Source organism: Zonotrichia albicollis, chromosome 18, assembly GCF_047830755.1.
Source record: "Zonotrichia albicollis isolate bZonAlb1 chromosome 18, bZonAlb1.hap1, whole genome shotgun sequence".
Lineage (NCBI taxonomy): Eukaryota > Metazoa > Chordata > Aves > Passeriformes > Passerellidae > Zonotrichia > Zonotrichia albicollis.
The window spans coordinates 11698849-11722412 of NC_133836.1; the positions used below are offsets into that span (position 1 = coordinate 11698849).

Below are 23564 nucleotides of genomic sequence, written 5' to 3' on the forward strand. Positions count from 1 at the left end.
GCAAAGTTACTCCAGCCTGGGAGATGGGCAATTTTTTCATTCTTTTATTATAGGCTTTACAAGAGAATAAAGAGAGCAGAGATTGGTTTGCTACAGCAAAAGAAAAAAAATAATGAGATAACAAGAAGTATGGGAGATTACACTGGTCCAAACTCTGCAGTAGCTGAACCAATGCCAGGAACTACAGCTGAGAAAGATAAGGCCCAGTAAATCCTTCCTTCATGGGACCTTAAAATAATTGGTTCCTGACTCCCATCTTGCTTAGCATTAGGTTAGAAGCTGATTTAAAGTCTGAACCAGTGTGGTACTGAACACTATGAGATCCTTCCTCTAGGAGGGGTGGAGTAATCAGTGCAGACAATCCTGAAAAACTCCCAAAAACTTTTAAATCTTACAGCAATAATGGGCTTGCAGAAAGGCAAAACCAGGGACAACCAGAATGACATGGGACTAGGCAAGTGTCATCACTTGTGACAAATACTGCACATGGATGTGCAGGAATTCCTGCACATTCCCCCTGCTTGGGGTATTGGTGATGGAGGCAAAGATGATTTCAAAGCAGACCTCAGTTACTCTGCTTTAGTAGACTGGGCTGCTGGAAAAAGATTAAGAGTATTTGCACATTTGTTTAAATAAGTTCAATAGCTTTTTCTTGGTAAGAGGGGCATTTGTTGGACTTCAGCACTGTCAATTTTCCTCAGCACCTCTTTCATTGTCATTTCTACAGCACTGCCAATTTTCAGCTCCATCTCTGAACCTTTGCCAATTGACAAATAAAACAAAAGACCTGGTAACTGCAGGGAACCCTGATTAGGAGCTTTTTCAGAAAATAATTCTTTGATAGTGAACTCTGTACTGCACACAGGGTCTGGAAATACAGACTTTATTACAGTGCAATATTAGAGACTGATAAATATTCATTTTTTGCCTGCAGAGTTACTTGTGATGTGTAGGAATTAAATGTAGCCTGCAGATGTAAGGACATCCCTCTCTGACCTGTCTGTCACTAGAACCCCTCCTTCAGACTGCAGGGGGCAATTTGTTTCCTCTGCAAAAAAGTGATTAAAGTGATTGTTTTCCATTTTCCATTTTAACCAGCACCTCTAGACAGACCAGTGTTATACAAAGATACAGAGTTATTTTTGTTATTTAGATGAAAAAGAATTAATCATTCTTTGTCTAGCTCCTTTTCCTATGTGTGCCACTAGAGGGTATTACTCACTGTTACAAATAACCAAGCTGAGAGCTAATTCTTAGATTACAGAGGAGAACAGAAGACATTCATGAGTAATTAATGAGCCAAAGAAACTTCTTGAGAAAACTTTGGGGGAGAAGGTTTCCATTTTTCTACCCTGTCACTCCTGTGTGTGAATACTGACCATTATTCCATTTATCAGGATATGCTTCTTTGTAAATACTGATTTCTAGAGAGCCCATCCATTATTCCATTATCAGGATATGCTATTTTATGATTTTTTTATTAAATGCTGCAGTTGGATGCTCTGCAAAGCTAATGAATATAAGGCTCAGGATGCAGTTGCAAGGAAATTATAGCAGATGATCACCTACCTTAGCACTACATTATTTTTCTCTTATTTTTACTTACTGGTAATATATATACCAGTATATATATATATATTATATATATATATATATATAATATATATATATATATAATATATATATGTGTGTATATATATATATATATATTACCAGGTATAATAACCCTAAGTTACATGAACTAACCCTAAGGACATGTAATATTTGATAAAAATATATCTTTTTGCTTTCAGCCCCAAAATTTCTTTACATCTGAGCAAAATATGATTGCTGAATGTTACACTATGCATTATCTTACTTGCATGTATTTCATTTAGGTAAAAAACCAAAGAGTTTAGCTCAAACCATCCTGATCATTTTTTTAGCAGTTTCTCATTTTAGGCCAGCATGTCTTTTTTTCAAACTCACACACACACACAAAATAATAATAAAATTGCTTTAAAAATGTCAATTTTCTCTTACTCAGCAGACATAAAGCACTTCTTGTTTACTGCCATTACCTGTGTAAACAAAATAGGAAAGATTTCAGGTTTGATAGGAGGATTTTTCAGGTTTCTGCAGGAAAAATTACAGGTTGATACAAGAGCTGTAATTATTATTGATTGGTTTTCCTTTCAGGAACTGAACTTTCACAAGCCCACTTAAGCTTTCTGTTACCTCAAGCAAAACATTTACTCATAGGGATTTCCAGCTGATTCTGTATTTCTTTTTAATTTATAAATTCTCTGGTGTCCTAAATAAGTCAATCTTGTATCTGACAGTAAAAGGCTTTTTTTTTTTAAATTTTATTTTTACAGTAAGCTCTCTGAGCCAACAAGACATTGTGGGCAGATGGACAATGAACTAAGAAAGCTTTAAGTTATTTCTGGTCTGTGAGAGAACAATCAAACAGCTCTTGCAGAACTGAGTGATCAAAATACCAACACAAACTGCTGATACATTAGGAAGTCCAGAAGAATAGTAATTAGCTTCCTTGATGATCCATTTTCCTATTTCCTGCCAGCACAGAGGTAAAGCTGTACAGGCATATTTGCCAGATTTGTAATTAGTGGACTTGTATCCTGAAGTATTTCAGGCTCCCACATTTGCAGAAGTGATTGTGATTGCTTCAGTTTTGTTTCATAACTGCTTTCACTACTGTATTTCTTCTCCAGCTGTCCACTTCCAAATCCAACAGATCCTTTCCCATTTCCCTCCTAGTTTAAATTAGGGTTGTTAATTTTGCATTGGAAGCATAGCCAGTACTCGATTTGAAACAAAATAAGGATTTTTATTCTGTCCCCTTTATTAATGATGAACAAGTCACCTTTTTCTCATATGGAAACAGAATGTGGGATCTTTTACCTAAAATATCTGGTTCAGTTTAACCACAGTTGCTAAAACTGAGGAGGGAATTACTTAAAGGATGCACACAGACTGCATACATACAAGTTCAGAACATCTAATTTAAAAATTCATTCAAACTGAAAACCTCTCCATGCCTTAGAATCCTCTCTGGGTGGGAAGGTGGAAATGCTGGTTCTTCAGCAGCAGTCCAGCACAAAAACTGGTTTATAATTAATACTACCTATTTCTGACACGTTCCAACTATTTTGATAATACTATTCTAGTATTATCTCTACCATATCTAAAAAAATCACTACGTATTTTTGTTTTTTATTTTAACAAAAATTGCAATTCAATCAAATGAAGCAACAGGATTTTTTTATTTCCTTTTTACAGACTATGAGCAATTAAATCTGCTGCTAACTTACAGTTTTTGTTACTATTTTTAAACATTATTTAGCATATTATTGCAAGTCCAGTTGCTATCTTTTAATCTGTATTTTGGCCATGGTCAAACAGAAAGCAAGTCAGATCTGTTCAAATCACACAAGAAAACATCATAACCTTCATTTTGTATTGTAGCCTGTCTACAGGTGTTTAAAACTGACTCTTATTGGCAGACACAAACACTTAAACCAGGAGGAATGGATCAGAGCTATAGCTACCAAGTAAGATTTCCTAGTAATGGATGAAATTTTTTTTGCACAAATGTGACTTTTCAGATGCAATTATTCATCTCTAGGTCACTGTTCTGCTGTACATGACTAACAGCTGTTGTTTTCCACCCAGGAGATGGCTGGATGTCAGCAGCTGGTAAAATGATACCTGCCCATGGATTTAGGGACTGCTTTAAGATCCTTTCATCTTGATGATGAGACTTTTCCTGGATGGTTTTGTCTAAAACACGACACTGGAGAAGTCTTCCATTTTAGATGATTTGAACTCTGCTAAATGCCTGCAGAGACAGAGCCCATATGTTCCAATTCAGACACCTCAGCTGGCACTGGCTGCCAACGCAGGATGAGGAACAAAGAGCAAAAAAATGACTGAGTAATGACTGAACTTTTGGAAAAGAGCATGAAATAAAGACAGCAAAGCTGCAATAACACTGCACAACAGTCCAGTTAAGCGCTTCAAGACAGACATCTCAAACCTATTTCTCATTTGAACTGGATTTTTTTTTCTATCAAGCGCTGCTTCATTTCACGTTGCCAGCCCTGAAGCAAAACGAATACCAGAAGCACAAATTAAACGGAGTCACAAGACTGAGCTAAAATCACACCATCTGCAGAGGTTTCTACACCTCCGGGGAGCAGCGCCGTTCTTGTGTCGCGCCCTTGCCCAGTGCGGCTGGACCGGCCCCCGGCACTGAGTCAGGGCTCGGTGCCTGCCTGGGCTCCCGGCGCCAAGCTCCCTCTCCAATTCAAACAGCTCATCCGCACCGTGTGCCAAGCGCTGCCCCCGGGCCCTGCTGAGTCCTTTCCGGGGCTTCCTTCCTCTTCGGCGGCTGCCACACCATCGTCCCTCCCGCCTGCGCCACGCCGGGCTTTGACCCCGTTATCTGGGAACAGGGCTACGAAGAGGCAGGAAACGGCCCCTTAGAGCACGTAGGAAATTATCTAGAGATCAGAGATGATTATCGCAGCGGGCCGTTTTTCTTAAAAGAAAATTAATTAACTAGTAAAAAGCAGCAAAACCTCAGGGGAGGCGGTGTCTGTCTGCAAACCGCCTGGGGTCAGGGTGCTGGCACCCCTCAGATCCAGGAGTAGTGAGAGTGGCCCGAGGCAGCCCCGGGGAGCAAAGCCCGGGGCTGGGCGGCACCGAGCAGGGATGGGGACAAGATGGAGCGTCCCCCCCCTCAGATACCTTAAGGCCAAGGGCTGGGGAGTTTCTGGGGGTGACCCGTGTCAGAGCGCGCCTGCCGCATCCTTCACAGGGCAGGGCTCCCTCAATGCTGCAGGCGCGCGGTCACCCCCGCCTCACTCACCGCACCGACCGGGGGTGCGCCGGGGACGGCCAGAGTGACTCGCGCGGAAAAATGGGGAAGGGGCGGCTCTCCCGCTCCCCCGGACTCCAGGGAGGGGCACCGGGGCACGGACCCCCGGCCCAGCCCCGCCGCCAGCCTCCGCCCGGCCCCTGAGGCGGGCGCGGCCCCGCGCTGCCGCCGCCGCCATGGCGCGTGCGCGGGGCGGTGTCTCGGAGCGTTCGCGCGGCCCGGCGCAGCCGCCATTTTGGAGCTCGGCTCGCGAGGGGAGGAACCCGCGGGAGGAGGACGCGGCGCCCGGCGCTTCTGCCTCTCCGTCCCGCCCCGAGCCGAGCCGGCCCCACTCGCCGCCTTCTCGGGCCGCCTGGCCGTGCCAGCCGCCGCTGCTCTTCGTCACCCGCCTGGCCGGGCCCGCCGCAGGCCTGAGAGAGGCGGGAAGGATGCCCTGCACACCCCGCCGCTGAGGGAGACTCGGGGGCCCTGCGCGCCGCGTCTGGCCAGCCCCACCCCAGCCGCTGCTCGGCCCTTCGCCTCCAGCGGCGCAGAGCTTCCACCTCCCCGATCCCCCTTTCCCTGCGTTTCCTTTCTCCCGGACTAGGCACGAGCCGCTTCCCCCTCGCCCCCAGCCCGCTCCACCTCCCAGGCCTCTCTGCCCAGGCCTCCTCCGGGTCTCTTCCTCCGTCTGGGCCTTCGGGCTCCTCACCTTCCTTCCTCCCTTTCCTTCCCCTTCCCCGCCCGGAGCCATGTCCTCCGCCGCTCGTTTCGATTCGTCGGACCGCTCCAGCTGGTACGTGGGCCCGGTGTCCCGGGCGGAGGCGCAGACGCGGCTGCAGGGGCAGCGGCACGGCATGTTCCTGGTGCGGGACTCGTCCACCTGCCCGGGCGACTACGTGCTCTCGGTGTCCGAGAACTCCCGCGTCTCCCACTACATCATCAACTCCCTGCCCAACCGCCGCTTTAAGATCGGCGACCAGGAGTTCGAGCACCTGCCCGCCCTGCTGGAGTTCTATAAGATCCACTACCTGGACACCACCACCCTGATCGAGCCCGCGCCCAGGTGAGTGTCGCCCGCCCCCGCCACACCCTCCGCCACCTGTGCCCGAGTGGCGCCTGAGGTGCGACCTGGAGCGGTGTCACAGGGCAGCCCAGTAGCTCCGGGAGCCTGGCACTGCGTGTAGATGGTGTGAATAAATACTAATAAATTCGTTTCTAACACTGGGCCTTCTTAACTGTCTGGACCTCGCCGACTATTAAAAGTGTTGCTCTTTCAGTCAAATAATCCACGGTGTCTGTGCTGACCTTGTGTGTGGAGGGTCCTTGTACCTCTGCACGGGCTGTAATTGCTTTGAGAGAGGGTGTGGCCGCACGTCACCCTTTTTGTGTTACCCTTTTCTTGTAGCATTGTCTCCGTTCCAAGGATGATTAAGGAGCTGGTTCACCAGTCCTCTCCCTGATGGAAGTACAACCTCTGAGCTTAGTTTGCTGTCTACCCCTGCACCCACAGTGATTACAATAGAGCTGGCTTTTATGTGATTAGACTGCTTTGCCCTGTTAAGTCAGCATTAACACATTCTAGGGCAGCATTTCCCAAACTTCTAGAGTGGCATTTCTGCACGAAAAAAAAGGGGAAACACTTATTTCTCACAGTTTGCTCATGGCACTGTTCATCTATATGTGCATACACCATTCACTTCACTGAGAAATGCTGCTCTAGGAGATGGGAAAATGTGACTTGGCTGTGAGCTCCTTCTTTGTCCTGGTCCCAGCATGGGACATACCTGCAGCATGCATCAGTGAACTGCTTATGAAGAACCCTAGAACACATTCCTTACTTTAAATTAATAAAACCTTTCTCAGTATCTTTTGTCAAAACTTTTGGGCTTCCTGGATAGAATGAAATTAAATTAAATAAGAGAAAAGTAGTGACATATTAAGAAAATAAATCCAAATTGGTTCACCTCTGAAGTCTGCATTTTAATGTCTTATTATGTTTTGCAGATTAGGAGGGAAGAATAACTTTGAGGTTTATAATCACCATTGAACCTTGGCATGGACCAGGGCTTAATGACAGTCACTTGTCAAAGATTGACAATAGCTTGTCAAGTTGAAAAACTCAAGTGTTCAAAAGTCATTCTGAAAGCTGTCAAGTGATGGGCAGGATGTGACAGCAAGCACAACCTTCAGGAACCCTGCAAGCTGCTGGCAGCCTTTGGTAGTGATTATGGCTAGAGAGATGGGTAGATAAAAAAAAATCATTTTCACCATTGCAGGAATGGAGCTGCCCAGTGTTACATGCATGCTTAAACTTGTGGAGAGTTGGGAAGGAAAAATGCTGAAGCAATCTTCATGCTTACATCTGCTCTCCAACCTGGATATTCTTGAACCTTTCTGGATGCAAAAATTTGTTCTTAATCATTTATGGCCGTGATTAGCTTGGCTTTCCCAGAACACTTGGGAACTTAGAGCTGATTGCACGCTTGGTATTTGTGAGGAGTCCTGTGTGAAATGTTCTGTGAGTATTTTAGTGCCACCTGATTTTCAAGGTTTTGGTTGCATATTGTTCTCTCAGCACTGAGACAAATGGGACCTTACCTGCAGTGAATTGACTTTTTAATAGAGCTACAAATGGGATCAACTTAGCATGACTTTGAAAAATCAGAAATCTTAGAAAAATCAGTTATGTGGTTGATGGTTTTAAATGCTATGCAAAGGAGACTGCCTGCTGCAAGAGGGAGGATGAAAGGTAGCATTTCCAGATTTTTGGGTTTTTTATTTTTAATGAACTACATTTATAACAGGGGTATGTGCTTCAGAACTGTTATGCTAATTCTCATTTCTCTGGCATTTTCCTGGGCACAGATGCTTGTGCTTTTGAAAGCTGTTCATTCTTTTAATTTCACAAAGTGCAGTCTGAAAGGTGGTTTCTATATAGAGCTCTTCAGTACTTCTGGATCTTGGAGATGACATGTTAAACTTTTAAAACAGTTCTGAATGGACCATTTTAAACTCTCTGTTTATTTTGCATCTCTAGCAGTGAGCTCTGGCCATCCTTGCTGATGTTCCTGAAGCCTTCCTGATGCTCCTGAGGGGTTCCCTCTGTCCCCCTGCCCTGGCTGCAGCAGGGTGTCTCAAAGATGGGATATCTTTATCTTCAGGGCTTCTGGCATATCTTGCAGAAATCACAGGGATTTGACTTCCATGGTGTTTTGCAAGTAGCAGAAGAGAATTGAAGTAGGCCAATGACATGCATTCTTGCTCCCATAGCTTAGATAATAACTCTCTGCTGTGGCCTATATCCACTGAGGCTTTCTGACAGCTGCTCTGAATAAAATGGGTAACATTTATGATGGAAATAGCAAAAGCATTCTCGTTTGATGGACAATCTTATATATGAACACAGACAATAAAGTGAGTCTATTTGACAAATGATGGACATAGTAATAAACAATTATGTAAATAAATTACAGATAATATGGTTAATAGGCAAAGGAATATTTATAGAAGGCTTGCTGGGTTTTTTTCCCTAGTTCCTTCTTATCAGTGGATACAAGTATTTCATACAGTCTTTATGTCATACCATCTTACTTTTGTTCCCTTTTTCCTCTACACTGCTTCAAGTCTTGCATTTATGTACTGAATTCTTTAGAGTGGATGCTGAAGTTAAAAACAAAATTACTTGGATGACTTTGGAGGTGACACAGGACTCTTGGAGAGATTCACAGCTACATTTTTATGTGTTGCCCTTCTACCTCAATTACTCCAACAGTCTTAATTTGGTTTTCTGTATCATTATTCTCATAAGCTATAGAATTAATTTGACTCTAAGATCTTCACAACAATCCAGAGCAGGTGGATGAAGATTTTCCATTATTTCTCCCAGCTTTCTGCATCCCATGATAGATTATATTTGGCTTCAGGGGAAGCTACTTTGGGTATTTAAGTCATTATTTGAGAAGTGTGAGTTGCTCATTAAATTCCTCACAGTGCTACCAGGCAATGATTTTGTTACAAATCCAAGCAACTCTTCTCTAGTTGATGTTCTGCTGCAGACCTGGCGCTTTGTTCCTGGAAACACAACCCAACAGCTTTCCTTTTCCCCACCCTCAGGTACCCAAGCCCCCCCATGGGATCTGGACCTGCCCCTGCCCTGCCCACCGCAGAGGAGAACCTGGAGTACGTGCGGACTCTCTATGACTTCCACGGCAACGACGCCGAGGACCTTCCCTTCAAAAAGGGAGAGCTGCTGGCAATCGTGGAGAAGCCAGAGGAACAGTGGTGGAGTGCCAGAAACAAGGAGGGTCGGATTGGGATGATCCCTGTTCCTTATGTAGAAAAGCTGGGCAGACCCTCTGTGGGGAAGCATGGCAACAGGAATTCCAACAGTTACGGCATCCCAGAACCTGCCCACGCGTACGCGCAGCCTCAGACCGCCACTCCCCTGCCCGCAGCGTCCAGCACGCCCGGAGCCGTCATCAACCCTCTGCCATCCACACAGAACGGACCAGTCTATGCCAAAGCTGTCCAAAAGAGAGTTCCCTGTGCTTATGACAAGACTGCGCTGGCATTAGAGGTAAGTGTTGCCTCCAGTCTCTGAGTTTTCAATTGCCTTGTGAAGGAAGAAACTAAAAATTGTTATGGTGACTTCATGTGGAGTCTGCTGTTTTATGTCGAGGGGCTGAGAAGTTGGGTTACATTCTGAAGAAACATCCACCAGAATTGCTTCATCTCTACCACTTCCTTTGAGAAAAGTGACCTAGTAAATAACTTTAGACCTGTATTTTGCCTCCCTGCTTGCTTGTTCAAGTGTGCAGATGTTACAAGGGTAACATGCTGAAGAGTGTACCCATGCTGAAGAAGTGCTAGTGAGAGGATGGCTTTGCTTCTCCACCTAATCCTGGGGCAGGAAAGAGATATTTCCTTAATCCTTGTAGAGTTCCAGGCTAAGAGGTGGCAGTGGCACCCTCCAGAGAAAGGTAAAGGTTGCTGGCTGATGCACTTGGTGTTTCTGATCCTCAGCTGAGATGCACTTGAAGACCTTGTGCTGATTGATCTTCAATCTGGGCAGAATATATCAGACATTCTAGTCCCTTTTGCTTTGTTTTTCAAAAGTGGAATTTAGGAAACCTTAACACCTGAACTGGGGGTCAGGAGTGTAGTGTAACCTCTAAAGTGCTGCAAGTTTTTGTGCTTGCTATTGCATTTTTAATTTTATTTTTATTAGAGATATCTTGTAAGACTTTAGTGTGTTGTTCTGTAAATAGTAAAGAATTCATATCATACTTCTAGTTTAACTGGAATTAATGATTGATTGGGAGAAGTTTTTCAAAGCTATATCCCAGAATACTGATACTTTTACATTTAGATGATACTGAAGGCTAATTAACCTGTAATTCAAAAATGTCTCACCTGGAAAAAGTGAAATTTCAGCATGCTGCAATACTTCCAGGCACAAGTGCAAGCAAACAAGCCTAGGAAGCAGCAACATTTTAGCAAGTAAAATAATAATGGTTTTTAAAATACTTTAGAACCTTTCCTCTTGTTTTTGCTCAGTTACTTTGCAGGTTAAAGCTGCTACCTGTGGCTGCTACTTCTGACTGAAATTTGGAAGGTTTTATTTGTGACTTCCCATTATTCACAGTGCTCACCCTAACTGCTTTACTCCTGTATTTGTAACACTTCTAAGGTTACTCTTGTAGGGTTAAAAGTTAAATATGAATCACTGGAATTTCTTTGTCTTGTGAAATCTAGCAGCTTGTTATTTGTGAACAGTGTGTGAAAATTACCATAGAACAAAGTGTAAGTTCACTGCCAACTGCACTGTACAGAAAATTCCTGCCAAAACTACTCATGCTTCTGCAAGCAAAGCAAGGCAAGGATTGATTTTGTTATGCTATCAATGTGTCGTGGAATGACTTCAGGGAGCAGAACCACTTGGAGGGCTGGGCCTTACTTGTGCCCTTTTCTGACTTGCCCTGTAAGGGACCCAGTTAACCCCACCAGTTCAGCTCCTCTAGGACACCAGCAGGATTCATTCTCTGGCCAACAAATGGCTTTGACTTGGTTTGAACCTTCAAATTACTCAAGTTTTGTTTGAGAGATTCTTCTCACCCTCTAACCACGAACTGCCTGGTGTTTCTGTGTCTCTCAACACTGGCATGTTTTGTCTGTTTTCTTTGCCAGTGCACCTCATCCACACTGTGGCTTCTCAAGAGGCTTCAGAAGCAGAATTCTGGGCACTGCTCTGCATTTTCATTGAAATCACAGATTGCAGCTTCTCCATATCTATCCATGCACAGGGAACTCCAGCTTCATTATAGCAGTATTTTTTTGTCACGTGGGCTATTCTTAAAGAAAAAAATAATTCAGCTTATTTCATTATTTTCCTTTAGTTTGCCAACCCCCTGCAGGACCCTGATAAAATATTTAATCCCAGCCCTGTGAGAGCTCTACACATTACTAAATAAACTGAACCATTTGAAACTTCTGTTTTGTAAGACCACTGAAAGTAGTGCTAGACAAAAAACAGGTTATGGGACTGTTTTGGGGAAGAAAGTTAATGGTGTTCTTTGATAAAAATATTATTTGACAGTTGTCCCCCTCAGAATAGGGGTACCCTGAGTGCCTGCTCAGCTGCTACACCTTGGGAGTGTAATTACTGATTGTGCAACCTCATTTCAACTGATAAAGCAATGTGAGAGCAAAATATCAGTTTGCTGGCTGGAGCCCTGTGTGGTCAGCACACAGACAGTACTAAAAAGGAAGAGAAGAGCATCTGGAGTAAATAAAGGCATGGCACAGTAATCTGCTCAGCTGCCTTTTAAGTGGAGCACTGTCATTCTTGGTTCAGCTTGAAAATGGGACAAGCTCCCTGCCTGCAGCTCCAGTGGTTCCATTGTACACCATTATTGTTTACAGAGCTGACAGAACTTTCTTTAAGAAAAGGTAAGGATTTATAGCCTGTTAGAGAGAAGTTTGTTTTGTGAGCAAGTTGGTTTTGGTTTTGTTTTAAATTTCATACATAAAAAATGTAAGTGACCAAATGATTGTTTTACAGAAAATCTGAAATGAGATCTGATAGATTGGATAAAGATGAATTCAAAAGTGTGACAATTTAAGAGCAACTACAATTTTATTTCTGTAGGGTGGTCAATAGGGCATTTATTTTTGCTGGGCTAAGTTTATTTAACATGATACAGAATCACAGAGTGGTTTGGGTTGGATGGAACCTTAAGAGTTGATTTCATCCCACCCCTGCCATGGGCAGGGACAGCTCCCACTATCCCAGGTGATCCAGCCCCATCCAGCCTGGCCTTGGGCACTGCCAGGGATGTTCACAGCCCCTGTGGGCAACAATATTGGTGTTGTTGAAGTTAGTGATGCATAAATGCTGACTCGATCCTATTGTGTTATTATCCAAAATGAAAAATTCAACTATAATCTGTTTATAGGCTAGAATGGTAATTGTAAGTAGAGACACTATCTCAAAGCTTACAGCTGGTGGTACATGGAATTTTGTGCATCTCCCTGCACCAGGGAGTAGTTAGGAAAGCCTACAACAAATTACATGTATTTCTAAGATTTACATGTGCTTTGTCTGTTAAGTTACTTTGGCAGCTCAGATTTAATATTTTTAATGAACATTAAATTCTACAGATTGAACTTTGTAGCTTCTCACTACAACCAACTTCATTACTAATATGTGTAGAATATTATGAATTCTGCATTGAAAACCCCAAACCACTAAACGACAAGCTACAAAATAAAAATAGAAACCACCAAACCCAGCCCCTAAGTGAAGAGCTCAACAGCCGAGGAGCCAGGTCTGTTTCTGTGCTTGTGTATTTCCAGCCAAGCAGCGATTTCCTTCCTTTCTGCTGCTGCACAGGAAGGGTCCTGCAGGACAGAGTTACAGTGTCCTGTGCTCTTTGGGACCAAAACTGCCCCCCAGGGTCCTGCAGGACAGAGTTACAGTGTCCTGTGCTCTTTGGGACCAAAACTGCCCCCCAGGGTCCTGCAGGACAGAGTTACAGTGTCCTGTGCTCTTTGGGACCAAAACTGCCCCCCAGGGTCCTGCAGGACAGAGTTACAGTGTCCTGTGCTTTTTGGGACCAAAACTGCCCCACAGGTTCTGCAGGACAGAGTTACAGTGTCCTGTGCTTTCTGGGACCAAAACTCTGCCCCACAGGGTCCTGCAGGACAGAGTTACAGTGCCCTGTGCTTTCTGGGACCAAAACTGCCCCCCAGGGTCCTGCAGGACAGAGTTACAGTGCCCTGTGCTCTTTGGGACCAAAACTGCCCCCCAGGTTCTGCATTGCTGTTCTGCCATCCTGCTGCTTGCTGTGGGAAACCCAGGAGGGCAATCCCATGTTGAAAGGATTTACACTTTAAGAAGGTGATGGATTTGACTCTTTGGCACTGTTACTGTGATACAGAGCAGCAAAGTCTACCTGAAAGTTTCCCAGCCTTTAAAAATTTGCAGTAATTCTGCAGCCAGCCTGTTAGAAACAGTGTGCTAATGAAGCCTTGTTTCAGACTGACAAGCTGTAAGCAGGACATGAACAACAAATTCTGTATTCACTTATAAAATGGAATTAAATAGGGTAAGGAGCCAGACAATGGGAGTCCAGCAGCAGCCACCAGATTTATACCTGCTGTGCTTAAAAAATGATTCTTAAATGCTCTATTCAGTGTCATAGCTAATTTTGAAGGCAGCAGTGGTTCTGGAGTTCATCTCTAGACTTAACAGTGTTACAGAATCAAAGTTTTATTCTTTTTTTTAAACGAAAGTTGCACGTTGTTTTTAAACATTTTTATACTATTGTTGGCTTTTTATAGACTTGTGCCAGCATTATAGTTTACCTTTTTGTGATGTAGCAATCATACACGTGCGTGTTTGCTAGTACAGAGTTAACCTGTCACTGAAATGTTTTGGTGCAATAAATATCCATCCACCATAATTATATAACTGACTTACAATATTTCTCTTGAGCTTGTTACAATTAGGTTACAGTTAACTTTTTCCCTCTTCAAAGGAGAGCTGAGACAAGTAGGCCAAAATGTGCTAGCAGGAGAACTTTCTTAATTAGGAAATTAGGCTACTTCTTTCAGTAGACAACAAGCATTGTGTTTTTCTTGAGCCAAGGAAATTTAGCCTTGCTGTGTTACACGTTAAAGTGCAGCTAACCCACAAAGTCTGCATTTAAAGCAAAGTATTGATCCTATATTTGAGTAGTGTGAATTTTTTATTTAGTTGCTATAACTGTTGAACTGACAGTGAACTCTCCAAACCCTGTACGGTCAGGACAGTGACTGGAAGGACACAGGCTGCCACCTGCAATGAAAAGCAGCAATTTTTTGATGCTGCAGCCCCTGCTCTGACAGTTTTCCTGGCTCTTGGTGAAATGGAAAGTTCCTTTGTTTTAATCTGTTCCTAGGTGAGGCCACATTAATTGCATGGAGCATTTCCACATTCCTGTGTTGCCCTTGAGCCTCCTTTCATGCCTCAGGAGTGGATGGAGCTTTTTCTCTGGACTGTTTGATTCTGCACTTTGGGCATCAGCTGTGTTCTGGCCCACAACATCAGAAGTGAAGGATAATTCAGTAATTAAGCTGTGCTTTTAACCTGGTGCTTTCTTGGATCTCCCAACCCTGCAGCAGCTCCTTCAGTGTCCTTTGTCCTGTGTGCAGAGAGCTCTGCCTCTGCTGTGGCCCCTTTGGGGACAGTGGGGACAGGAATTTTCTGGGTTGGACCTTGTCTGCTCTTCCACAGGCAGCTGGCCTGAGGAGCTGTTTTGGTATCAATGTTAGTGAGCTGTGACACTAATTGGGATAATGACTGACATTTAACACCCTGTACATTCCAGAGAGCAGTGTTTGCTATAGCACTGACCCAGTGGGCTAAAATGAGGATTTAGAATTTTAATGCATTTTTATCACCTTAAACTTACATTACAGAACTTTATCATCCAACTATTAACATAGAATTGTTGGAAAATCTGTAAAACTCATTGAATTGGGTGACTAAAATGGCTTGCAGGAAACCTTTTGCAGAGTATGAATCAGATGGAAGGCAGGTATGGAGGAGTCTGGAGTAATGAAGGAACCTTTCTGACTGGCATGTTCCACAGTTGTGTTTCCCCAGGGCTTTGAATTCATGCTCTAACAAGGACATAATGAAAGATGCTATCTAAAATACATTTTGATTTTTATCACTTGGGTGTAACCAAATGGCTGCATTTCAGATACATTACTCATTTCACAGTGATCCTTCATTCCAGTGATGCTGGTGTGCTTCCCAGCTGCATTCACTGAGCTGGGAGATGCTGAGCCTGAGGAAGTGCTCTCCTATCTGAGATAAGGGCTATCAGCTGTCCAGAGCCACACAGGAAGTTGGTGGCAGGGATGAGAATAGAACCAGGTCTCCTGACTCTGTCTGTGCCTAATCATAAGACAATTCTTCTGACTGGCTTAAAACATTCTCTGAAAAAAAAAATAGTGTGTTAAATAATTCTAGTGGGAGATTGCACCTCAGCTGACCATGTTAATGGCATTAACATGCTTTAAAATTTATGAAATAATGCTTTTAATATTTATGAAATAATGCTTTCACTTGGGGAAAAATACATAGAGGGACCAGTTGACCAGATTTTTCTAGATATTTTTGAAATTAAGGTCTATAAGGTAAGATCCATGAGTAAGTGTAGCATGAAATCAAGGTTCCTGCACCAAAAATCTTATTTCAACATGCCGTTTAATTGACTAAACTATATTTTTAAAATAATATAGCACAAGAGGATATTCAGCAGCTTTCATTGAAATAAAAGGCCTCTCAAAGTCATTGCAAATTAATTGACTATTCCAGTGGCTCTCAGCACATGGAGTTTGTTTTGAGGAGTTTTGTCAGCCAGCTCTCTTTAGTGGCAGATGCTGGTGTGCAGCAGCTTTGCCCACCCAGCAGCATAAAGGACATTTCACATCTTTCATCTACAGGGCAGTTTGTTTGTTGCCATGCAATAGAGATATATTTTAAATATTCTTTTCACTCAGCTGAAGCCAAGATTTCCAAACCTATTCCCACTGTGAGTATTTCAGAACCAAGCTGAAGAATTTCTGTTCTGGAGCCTCAGAATGAATAATGGATTGATCTGTACAGCACATGAACAGAATTACATTGTCACACTCAGAAAATGCAGGTCCACATTGTTGATTCTAAAGATTATTTTTAAGATTTAAAGGTTTCAGAGTGGGTTTGGTTTATGGTGTAGTGAAAACACAACTCATTAGCTTTAAACTGTTGTGATATTGGCTGCATCTTCCTCAGGTTGGGTCTAGAATTTGGAACTTGGATCTGTCTTCAAGGGTTATTTGAATGTAGCAAATGTAACACTGAGTATTTATAGATCTTATCAGCATTTTCCTAAAGAAACATTTGCTAGGTTCCTGTTTAGGTCATCTTGTTACTATTTAAAGCTTTCTGGAGTGAGGAGTCTGACAAATTGTGCTTTTTAGCAAATGTTCAATCAGAGCATGCTGCAGCAGGCCCTGAGCTGAAAGGCAGTTGGGTGAATTCTGAATTCTGTGTGTACATGCAGTGTTTAACTGCTCAGTTAACTGCATGGTTTTAGGAGCAGCACAGATAAAAATGTCCATTTAAGAAATAATATGGCCTCAGTTATATCCCAAGAATTTAAGGACTTCAGAGGGTTTTCTCCTCTCTCAAAAGCACAAGATTACAATTGTTCCAAGTGAGACAGTCTCAGACATGGGGGCAGACAGGACACAGACAACCAAAGTAATGGAGAAAAAGGAGGGAAGAGCAACACATGAGGCTTAAATCTCTGAGAATAATTTCCAAGTTCTACTGATTTTATTTTAAGAGACATAACACTGAGTGACTGAGTGCCAATGACTTTATTAAGTATCTTAAATTTCACTTAAGGGTTCTTGTTTCTGTGTGATCTTCAAAACTACCTGTTATGGTAATGGTAACTGGGTTAAATGGGCTTCAGATCATCTAGTGACACTCACATTGTTTTGTAAACTCAGGTTTTTCTTTAACGTAAAATAAACAGGTCTCACCTGAAAAGTTTAAGGATGTTGCCAAGGGCCTCTCTGCATCTGGTCTGAATTTCAGTACTATTTAGAAAATGTAGACAAATTGCTTTACATACTGTATCGATGTCTGTGTTTTCCTTAAATAAGATTAAAGTTTGTTTCCTTTGAATGTCACGGCAGTAGTTTGGTAACTGAGGCTCAGTTACAAAGCTTGGTCCTAGTTTGGGAAAGAACCTTAGGAACTGTTGGGCATTTAGTCACAGGCTGGTTCTACTTTCTGTGCAATTCGTTTCTAGCTGCTAATGTCACTTTTCTAATGTTTACTGTAGTTACCACATAGAGTCAAATAAGTAAACAGGAAGGGAGGGGGAAAGTCAGAGAGCTGCTGTAACAAAAACCACGTGCTCAGCTCTCCACAAGCATCTCTGAAGAGTGATTATTAACTTGTCTTAAATGCTTCTGATCAATTTGGATATTTCACTGTGTAAATTGTCCTGATCCAGATTCAGTACAGCTGTTGAACAGGAAGAGTACAATTTATCATCATTTGGGCTGCTCTTTCACGCTTGATCATGGCTTAGACTTCTCTCATTTTCCACTGCCAGATTGGAAGAGAATAGTTATGGTAGGAAAGTCTTGACATGTCATCATTCCTGCTTCAAATACTCTGACAGGAAGTAGATGTGAAAACCACAAAGTTAGAATCTACACCTACTACTAATAATAAAAAAAAATTGAGATTGCTTTCCCTCACTTTGAAGTGTACAATTAGTTTAGAAATTACAGAAAGTTTTTAGACTGTGATCATCAGAATTAGAGCTTCAAGTAATGGGTTTTTTTGCCTTAGGAATCTTTCTTTGAAAAACTACATTTCTTTTAAGTCAGCTGCTGCTAAAAGCAGTGCCAGCACTGTGCTCTTTGGAAAGGATGTTGTGACTCATCACCCATGGTGGCTTTAGTGATGTGAATTTATATCTAAGCTAAAGATACTGCTGCATGGAGCTGTAAGCTCTCCTATCAAAAGAGGTGTAGTTCAGTAATCTTTATAGATATACATGTAATTAAGAGTCTCAGAGCACAGACAGCATTATGATGTTTGGCAACAAAGTGTTGGTATTGTAATTCAGTAAAAGTAACTGTTCAATTGATCCTTCTGCCAAGAAGAGAGCAAGATTTCTTTCCTGTGATGGGCTTGTTTGTGTTGCTCTTCATTTGGTTTGTGTCAGAGCTGAGGAGCCATGCATGATCAGGTGTTTGTTCCTGGTTGGAGATGTTGAAGCCATGCATGACCAGGTGTTTTTGTTCCGGATGTTGAAGCCATGTATGATCAGGTGGTTTTGTTCCTGGTTGGAGATATTGAAGCCATGTATGGTCAGGTGCTTGTGTTCCTGATGTTGAAGCCATGTATGACCAGATGTTTTTGTTCCTGGTTGGAGATGTTGAAGCCATGCATGATCGGTGTTTGTTCCTGGTTGGAGATGTTGAAGCCATGCATGACCAGATGTTTGTGTTCCTGATGTTGAAGCCATGTATGATGAGGTGTTTGTGTTCCTGCAGGTTGGAGACATTGAAGCCATGTATGATCAGGTGTTTTTGTTCCTGGTTGGAGATATTGAAGCCATGCATGACCAGGTTTTTGTTCCTGCAGGTTGGAGATATTGAAGCCATGTATGATCAGGTTTTTGTTCCTGCAGGTTGGAGATGTTGAAGCCATGTATGATCAGGTTTTTGTTCCTGCAGGTTGGAGATGTTGAAGCCATGCATGATCAGGTTTTTGTTCCTGCAGGTTGGAGATATTGAAGCCATGCATTACCAGGTGTTGTGTTTTGTTCCTGATGTTGAAGCCATGCATGACCAGGTGTTGTGTTCCTGCAGGTTGGAGACATTGTGAAGGTGACGAGGATGAACATCAACGGGCAGTGGGAAGGAGAGGTGAACGGGAGGAAGGGGCTCTTCCCATTCACGCACGTGCAGCTCTTCGACCCTCAGAACCCCGAGGAGAGCGAGTGACTCCCCTGCCCCTCTCACTGCTGCTTCATTCTCCTGGCTACCATTGGCATTCTTTGAGGTGGGATGATGACTTAGTGGCACATTGCTAGCACTGCCCATTTTCCAGCTTGCTGCAGTTTGACAGTTCTTTTCATGTACATTTGGAATTCATACAGCTGAAGTCACTGCCTGACCTTCAGATCATAGTTACGTCATCCAGAATTTAGTTTCACTTTTAAAACTGTTTTGGGCCTTAAGCTGGACAAGACTGAACCAGAATATAGCAGAGAGGTTTGGGAAAGAAACCTTTCCTGTTGAGACTTCCATGGACTTCTTTCTGGTTTGCTCAGTAGGAAGAGCCCTAATCTTAGATCAAACAAGCAATTTTGTGCATTACTGTCCAACAAAAAGCAACAACAAAAATGCAATTTTAGAACTGAAGAAGATTTAGTTTTGAAATTACCTGTGCTAAGGTAGTACATTTAAAATGATGGTTTCTTTAAAGGACAATAATTGGAGCTTACATGTTCTAAGCAGTTGTAATAGACACTGCTCTTTTCTGTTAACCCTTAAGCTTGTTGTTGACCTTCCTGAAACAGTGTGTGTTACATGCAAATAACCATTGATTCAGCTGCATTGAAGCTGAGGCATTTATTTATAAGGAAACCCAGGAGGAGGTTGTACTTGTAACTTGGTTTTGACATATTTAATGCATTTCTGTTGATTTTTGCAAGCACTAACTGTAGAAAGTGAGCTTTAAGGGGAAACACATTGGCCTGGCCTACAAGCAGCTCCTCTGCAGTGTTGAAGGTGTGGTTTGACTGGTACAGAAGTGCTTGTCATCAAGCTGTTACTTGGTAGACAGATCAGACTGCCATGAGGAGAGGTAGGAGTGGGACAGAAAAACTTGGTAAATACCGATAAAATCCTCTTATTTAAACATTTCAAGACCTTTTATATCCATTTCTCTGCAGGCTCCCTGCTCTCTCCAAAGTTTCCTAGCTGTACCAGCCCCAGCCCATCAAAAGCTCCTTTTCAGACACACACAGTACCTTTTTACCAGGGTGTCTGTGTTGCTGTGCTTCTCTTCCAGAGCTGCTTTCATCTTCTTTTTCCCTTCCTTTTTTTTTTTTTTTTTTTTCCCTTGCTTGTATCCCCACTCCTCTGCATGCTGACATCTTTCTTTTACCCTCCCTGAGGCATTGGCTGTTTTATAGATGACCCAGGTCCCTCCCTCCCAGCGTCCTGTAGAGAATGGTCAATTGGAGTCAGCTGCCCGGCTTCCCGTGGGATAAGGTGGGGCTGGAGGAGGTCAGGAGGTGTCTGTTACTGGGGTAGCTCCTTCCCTCTCTGTGGCTTTTCCCTGCTGAGCTCTCCTGCTGTGGTTGCTCTGCAGCTGGATATGAAAGTGCAGGCACAGGGGAGTCCTGTGCCACCTTCCTCAATTGTGTGTTGTAGGTGAACTGGAATGCTCTTTTCAAAATGATGGAACACTGAATTAACAGAATACATGTCTGCAAAGATACAGCTACTAAACCTCCCTTTTCAGGAGCCTGGTTAAGGCAGATGTCCAGTGGGGAAGCTGGCAGGAAAACAGCAGCTCCCATTTTTCAGCTTTGGTTGGCTGTTGTTTGTAGCAAAATGAGAAACTTCAAACACCTGCAGAATGTCATCAGATCTTACAAATGTCTAATGATATAAAGATTGTCTGAAGTTCCAGCATGTTTTCTTGTTGATTTGTGTTGCTTGATCCTAATAAAAGCACGTTGTTGGTAGCTGATGTGGGAGTGCCATGAGATCCTCGTTGGAAGGCACTGAAGAACTGCAGAAATGCCATTCACAAGCAGACATTCAAAATGCCAGGTTTTAAAATGTCTCTCCATTCATCTATTAACTGTTCTCTGTAATATTGATCAAGTGGCTGACAGTCTGGAAGTTCTTGTAGAGCATTTTACTACCAAATTAACTGTGAAGTAGAGTAGCATTGACTGAAGTGTTTGGTGCTGTAATTCTTGACAATAGGCATTGACATTTTGTCTTGCAAAGAAAAGCTATGCAGTTCTCTTAACTGAAGAAGGTCATGTTTGTCCTGTGCCCCAACAATACCTGCACGTTTACTACACAGATTGTACTACTGAAAGTCATCTTCTGAATACAAACTGCACTAAACTCAGTCTGCTGCAGAGAAATCTTATTTCAGGCCTGACCTAGTTACAGGCAGCTCTTCAGAAGACTGATTGTAGAATTCTTCTTTTGCGTGGTGAATAAATACTGTGAGATTTCAGATCTTGAACAGAACTTTTAACCTGATTTTTTTTTTCACTGAAATAAACATGTTAACTCATCCCCTCATTGAATAAGGTGCACGCTTTGAACACAAACATTGTTTTAGGTTTAATTATGTTCCAATACTGCAGAAAAGCAAAGTACTTTACCTTCAAAACTATGCAAAATTTGTGTGTAGTGGTATCTGATGCAAAGACAAGAATTCTTGAATTTCTGTGAACCTGGTTTTAGGTCATGAATGAGCAGTGTTTCTCCAAGTAGCAGCGGTGTGGTTCAGGTATGTAAAATGTGGTTTCAATGTAGCATACTGACCAGCCTAAGCTGATTGTAACCTCGCTTCAAAATGTGTCTTGGCTATTTTACTATGAGACAAGTATTTTCATATAAAGACTGCATTGGATCAGTGTGTGTTTCTCTTTGAAGGACTCTGCAATCCCAATTGCTTGTCGCTTGCTTACACGTGTGCTGTCGTTTTATGAAACCTCTTAAACCTGAGTGATAATCTTATCAGTGTCAATGTTCTTGGGCGTGTAAGGTAACCTTGATATGAAGCATGAGAGCCTACAAGTGATGGCTTCAATCTATGCACCATTAAAGCTGTCCTTGCTTTGGAGCTGGTGTAATGAGCTGGTGCCACAGTAGTCAACTATCACGAAAGGCTTGGCTTCCTCCTGCTGTGTACATTGTATATAGACATTGAAGCCTCTGACCAGTCTGAAAGTTTAAATGAAAACTGTTTTAATCAGTGTCCATCACTGGATAAGCGCTTATTTAATTCATGATTGTTTACAAATTGGGAAAGAATAAACAAAAGGGAATATCCTGTTTGGGTTGAGGCTCTGAAGAGCCTGAGCATTATTTTTGTAAAGGGAAAAACAGCATTCTTTGTGCCATTTCATGTGCCTGTAAAGTAATTTTTTATATTGTATTAACATCCTGGGAATGAGTGGGCTGCCTTTGTTTTTTAGTCCAGTTTTCAAGCATTTTCCTCAATACCTGCATTTGAAAGTGAGACCTGCCTAAAAGACTGCCTTTTGGGACCAGTGAAAGCGTTCCTGTATAGTTGTCATTTTCTGTTTATTTGTGTTAAAGTGTATTTTGGGACAAGGATACAATTATTGCAGTGGGAAAGGTGGCCTTGTATTTGAGACAGTCTTCACTGTGTAAACTTTTAAACACAATATGTAATTTAAAGACCATGATCTTCAGGCAATAATATTAAGTGTAAGCTTTTAAATTTTATTTTGGGGATCATAGCTTGTTTTATTTTTTGTGCTATAAGATTAACAGTATTAAATGAATTATATTCTTAGAATATACGGAGTGTCTTTTCTTAAGATTAGTGCCTTTTAATTTCTTACTCCACTTAATTCATAGAACTGGTCCCAACATCAAGCCACTGTGTTTTTCCCCAAGGCCCCGTTTGTACAGTCTAAATAAAACTTGCCTCAACTTACAGTATTATTTGTGGTCTTTAGTCTGAAACCTCGACAATAGCAGCAGAGTGTTGAAGCCCTTGCTCTGTCCTTACAATGCCTGTTCTGTGGGTGAGCAGAGCCTGCCAGCTGAAGTTTTCCAGAATCAAAGGAAGAATTTAGCAGGAGAAAATGCTGTTGCCAGGCTGAATGAAACTCTCCTGCTCCATCCTCGTGCCTCTTCTCAGACAATGCTGCTGGGCTCTGGAGGCTCAGATGGAAAAGCTGCACTCTGGTGATACAGATTCCCACTGCCTCCTCCAGCCCGGCGCCCGCCACGGCCGCGCTCCTCCTGCTCCTCCACCTCTGTGTTTGTTGTGCTCTTGGCCCAGGGTCTCTGGAACCGAAACCTTTGTTTACTGTGATGCCCTTACTGTGCTTGTAAGAATGACTGGTTCATGCAATGGTTTGAATTTTGCTTATTGTTGGTTAACTGAGGTGTAACCTGTGCAGCACTGAGGTGTAACCACTGCAGCAGGGGCTGCAGCTCTGGGCCTGCCATGAGGGGCTGGTGCACAACGTCAGAACCCACATCCTGGTCATCTTCTGCCTTTTCAGTCCAGATCAATAGTAACTTAACTAAACTTAAAGGGTTTTTGCAGTTAAAATCATTACCAAGGTGTTGATACTTGAGCTGATCCTGTAGAGGAAGAAAACTTAAAGAAGAACATCAACCATGCACCTGCTGCGAAGGAGAAGCCTGCAAAGCTTGTATTGGTTCCTGGACTCTGTAGGTATGGTGACAGCCTCGTGTTTGTCTTCTCTGGAGTGCAGATTTCCATGTGATGTTAATAAACATTCATAGCCAACTCTGCATAGTGTCTTATCATCAAATAGTCACATTTGGCAAGTTATGTTTTGGAGAAAATCAGTCGTGTTTTAAAGATAAG

General features: G+C 42.7%; 1 protein-coding gene and 1 long non-coding RNA gene across 2 annotated transcripts; one reads left to right on the forward strand and one right to left on the reverse strand.

Moving 5' to 3' along the window:
* Window positions 1–4009: 4009 nt before the first annotated feature.
* Window positions 4010–5101, reverse strand: LOC113460058 (uncharacterized). The gene is made up of 2 exons (XR_003381736.2): window positions 4329–5101; window positions 4010–4103 (listed from the first exon to the last, which is right to left on the reverse strand). It is a non-coding gene; the product is annotated as an uncharacterized LOC113460058 (long non-coding RNA).
* Window positions 5102–5109: 8 nt separating this feature from the next.
* CRKL (CRK like proto-oncogene, adaptor protein) lies at window positions 5110–23488 on the forward strand. The gene is made up of 3 exons (XM_074554040.1): window positions 5110–5927; window positions 8978–9440; window positions 18800–23488. The coding sequence occupies exons 1-3, from the start codon at window positions 5614–5616 to the stop codon at window positions 18932–18934; spliced, it is 912 nt and encodes a 303-aa protein (XP_074410141.1). The 5' UTR covers window positions 5110–5613; the 3' UTR covers window positions 18935–23488.
* Window positions 23489–23564: the final 76 nt, after the last annotated feature.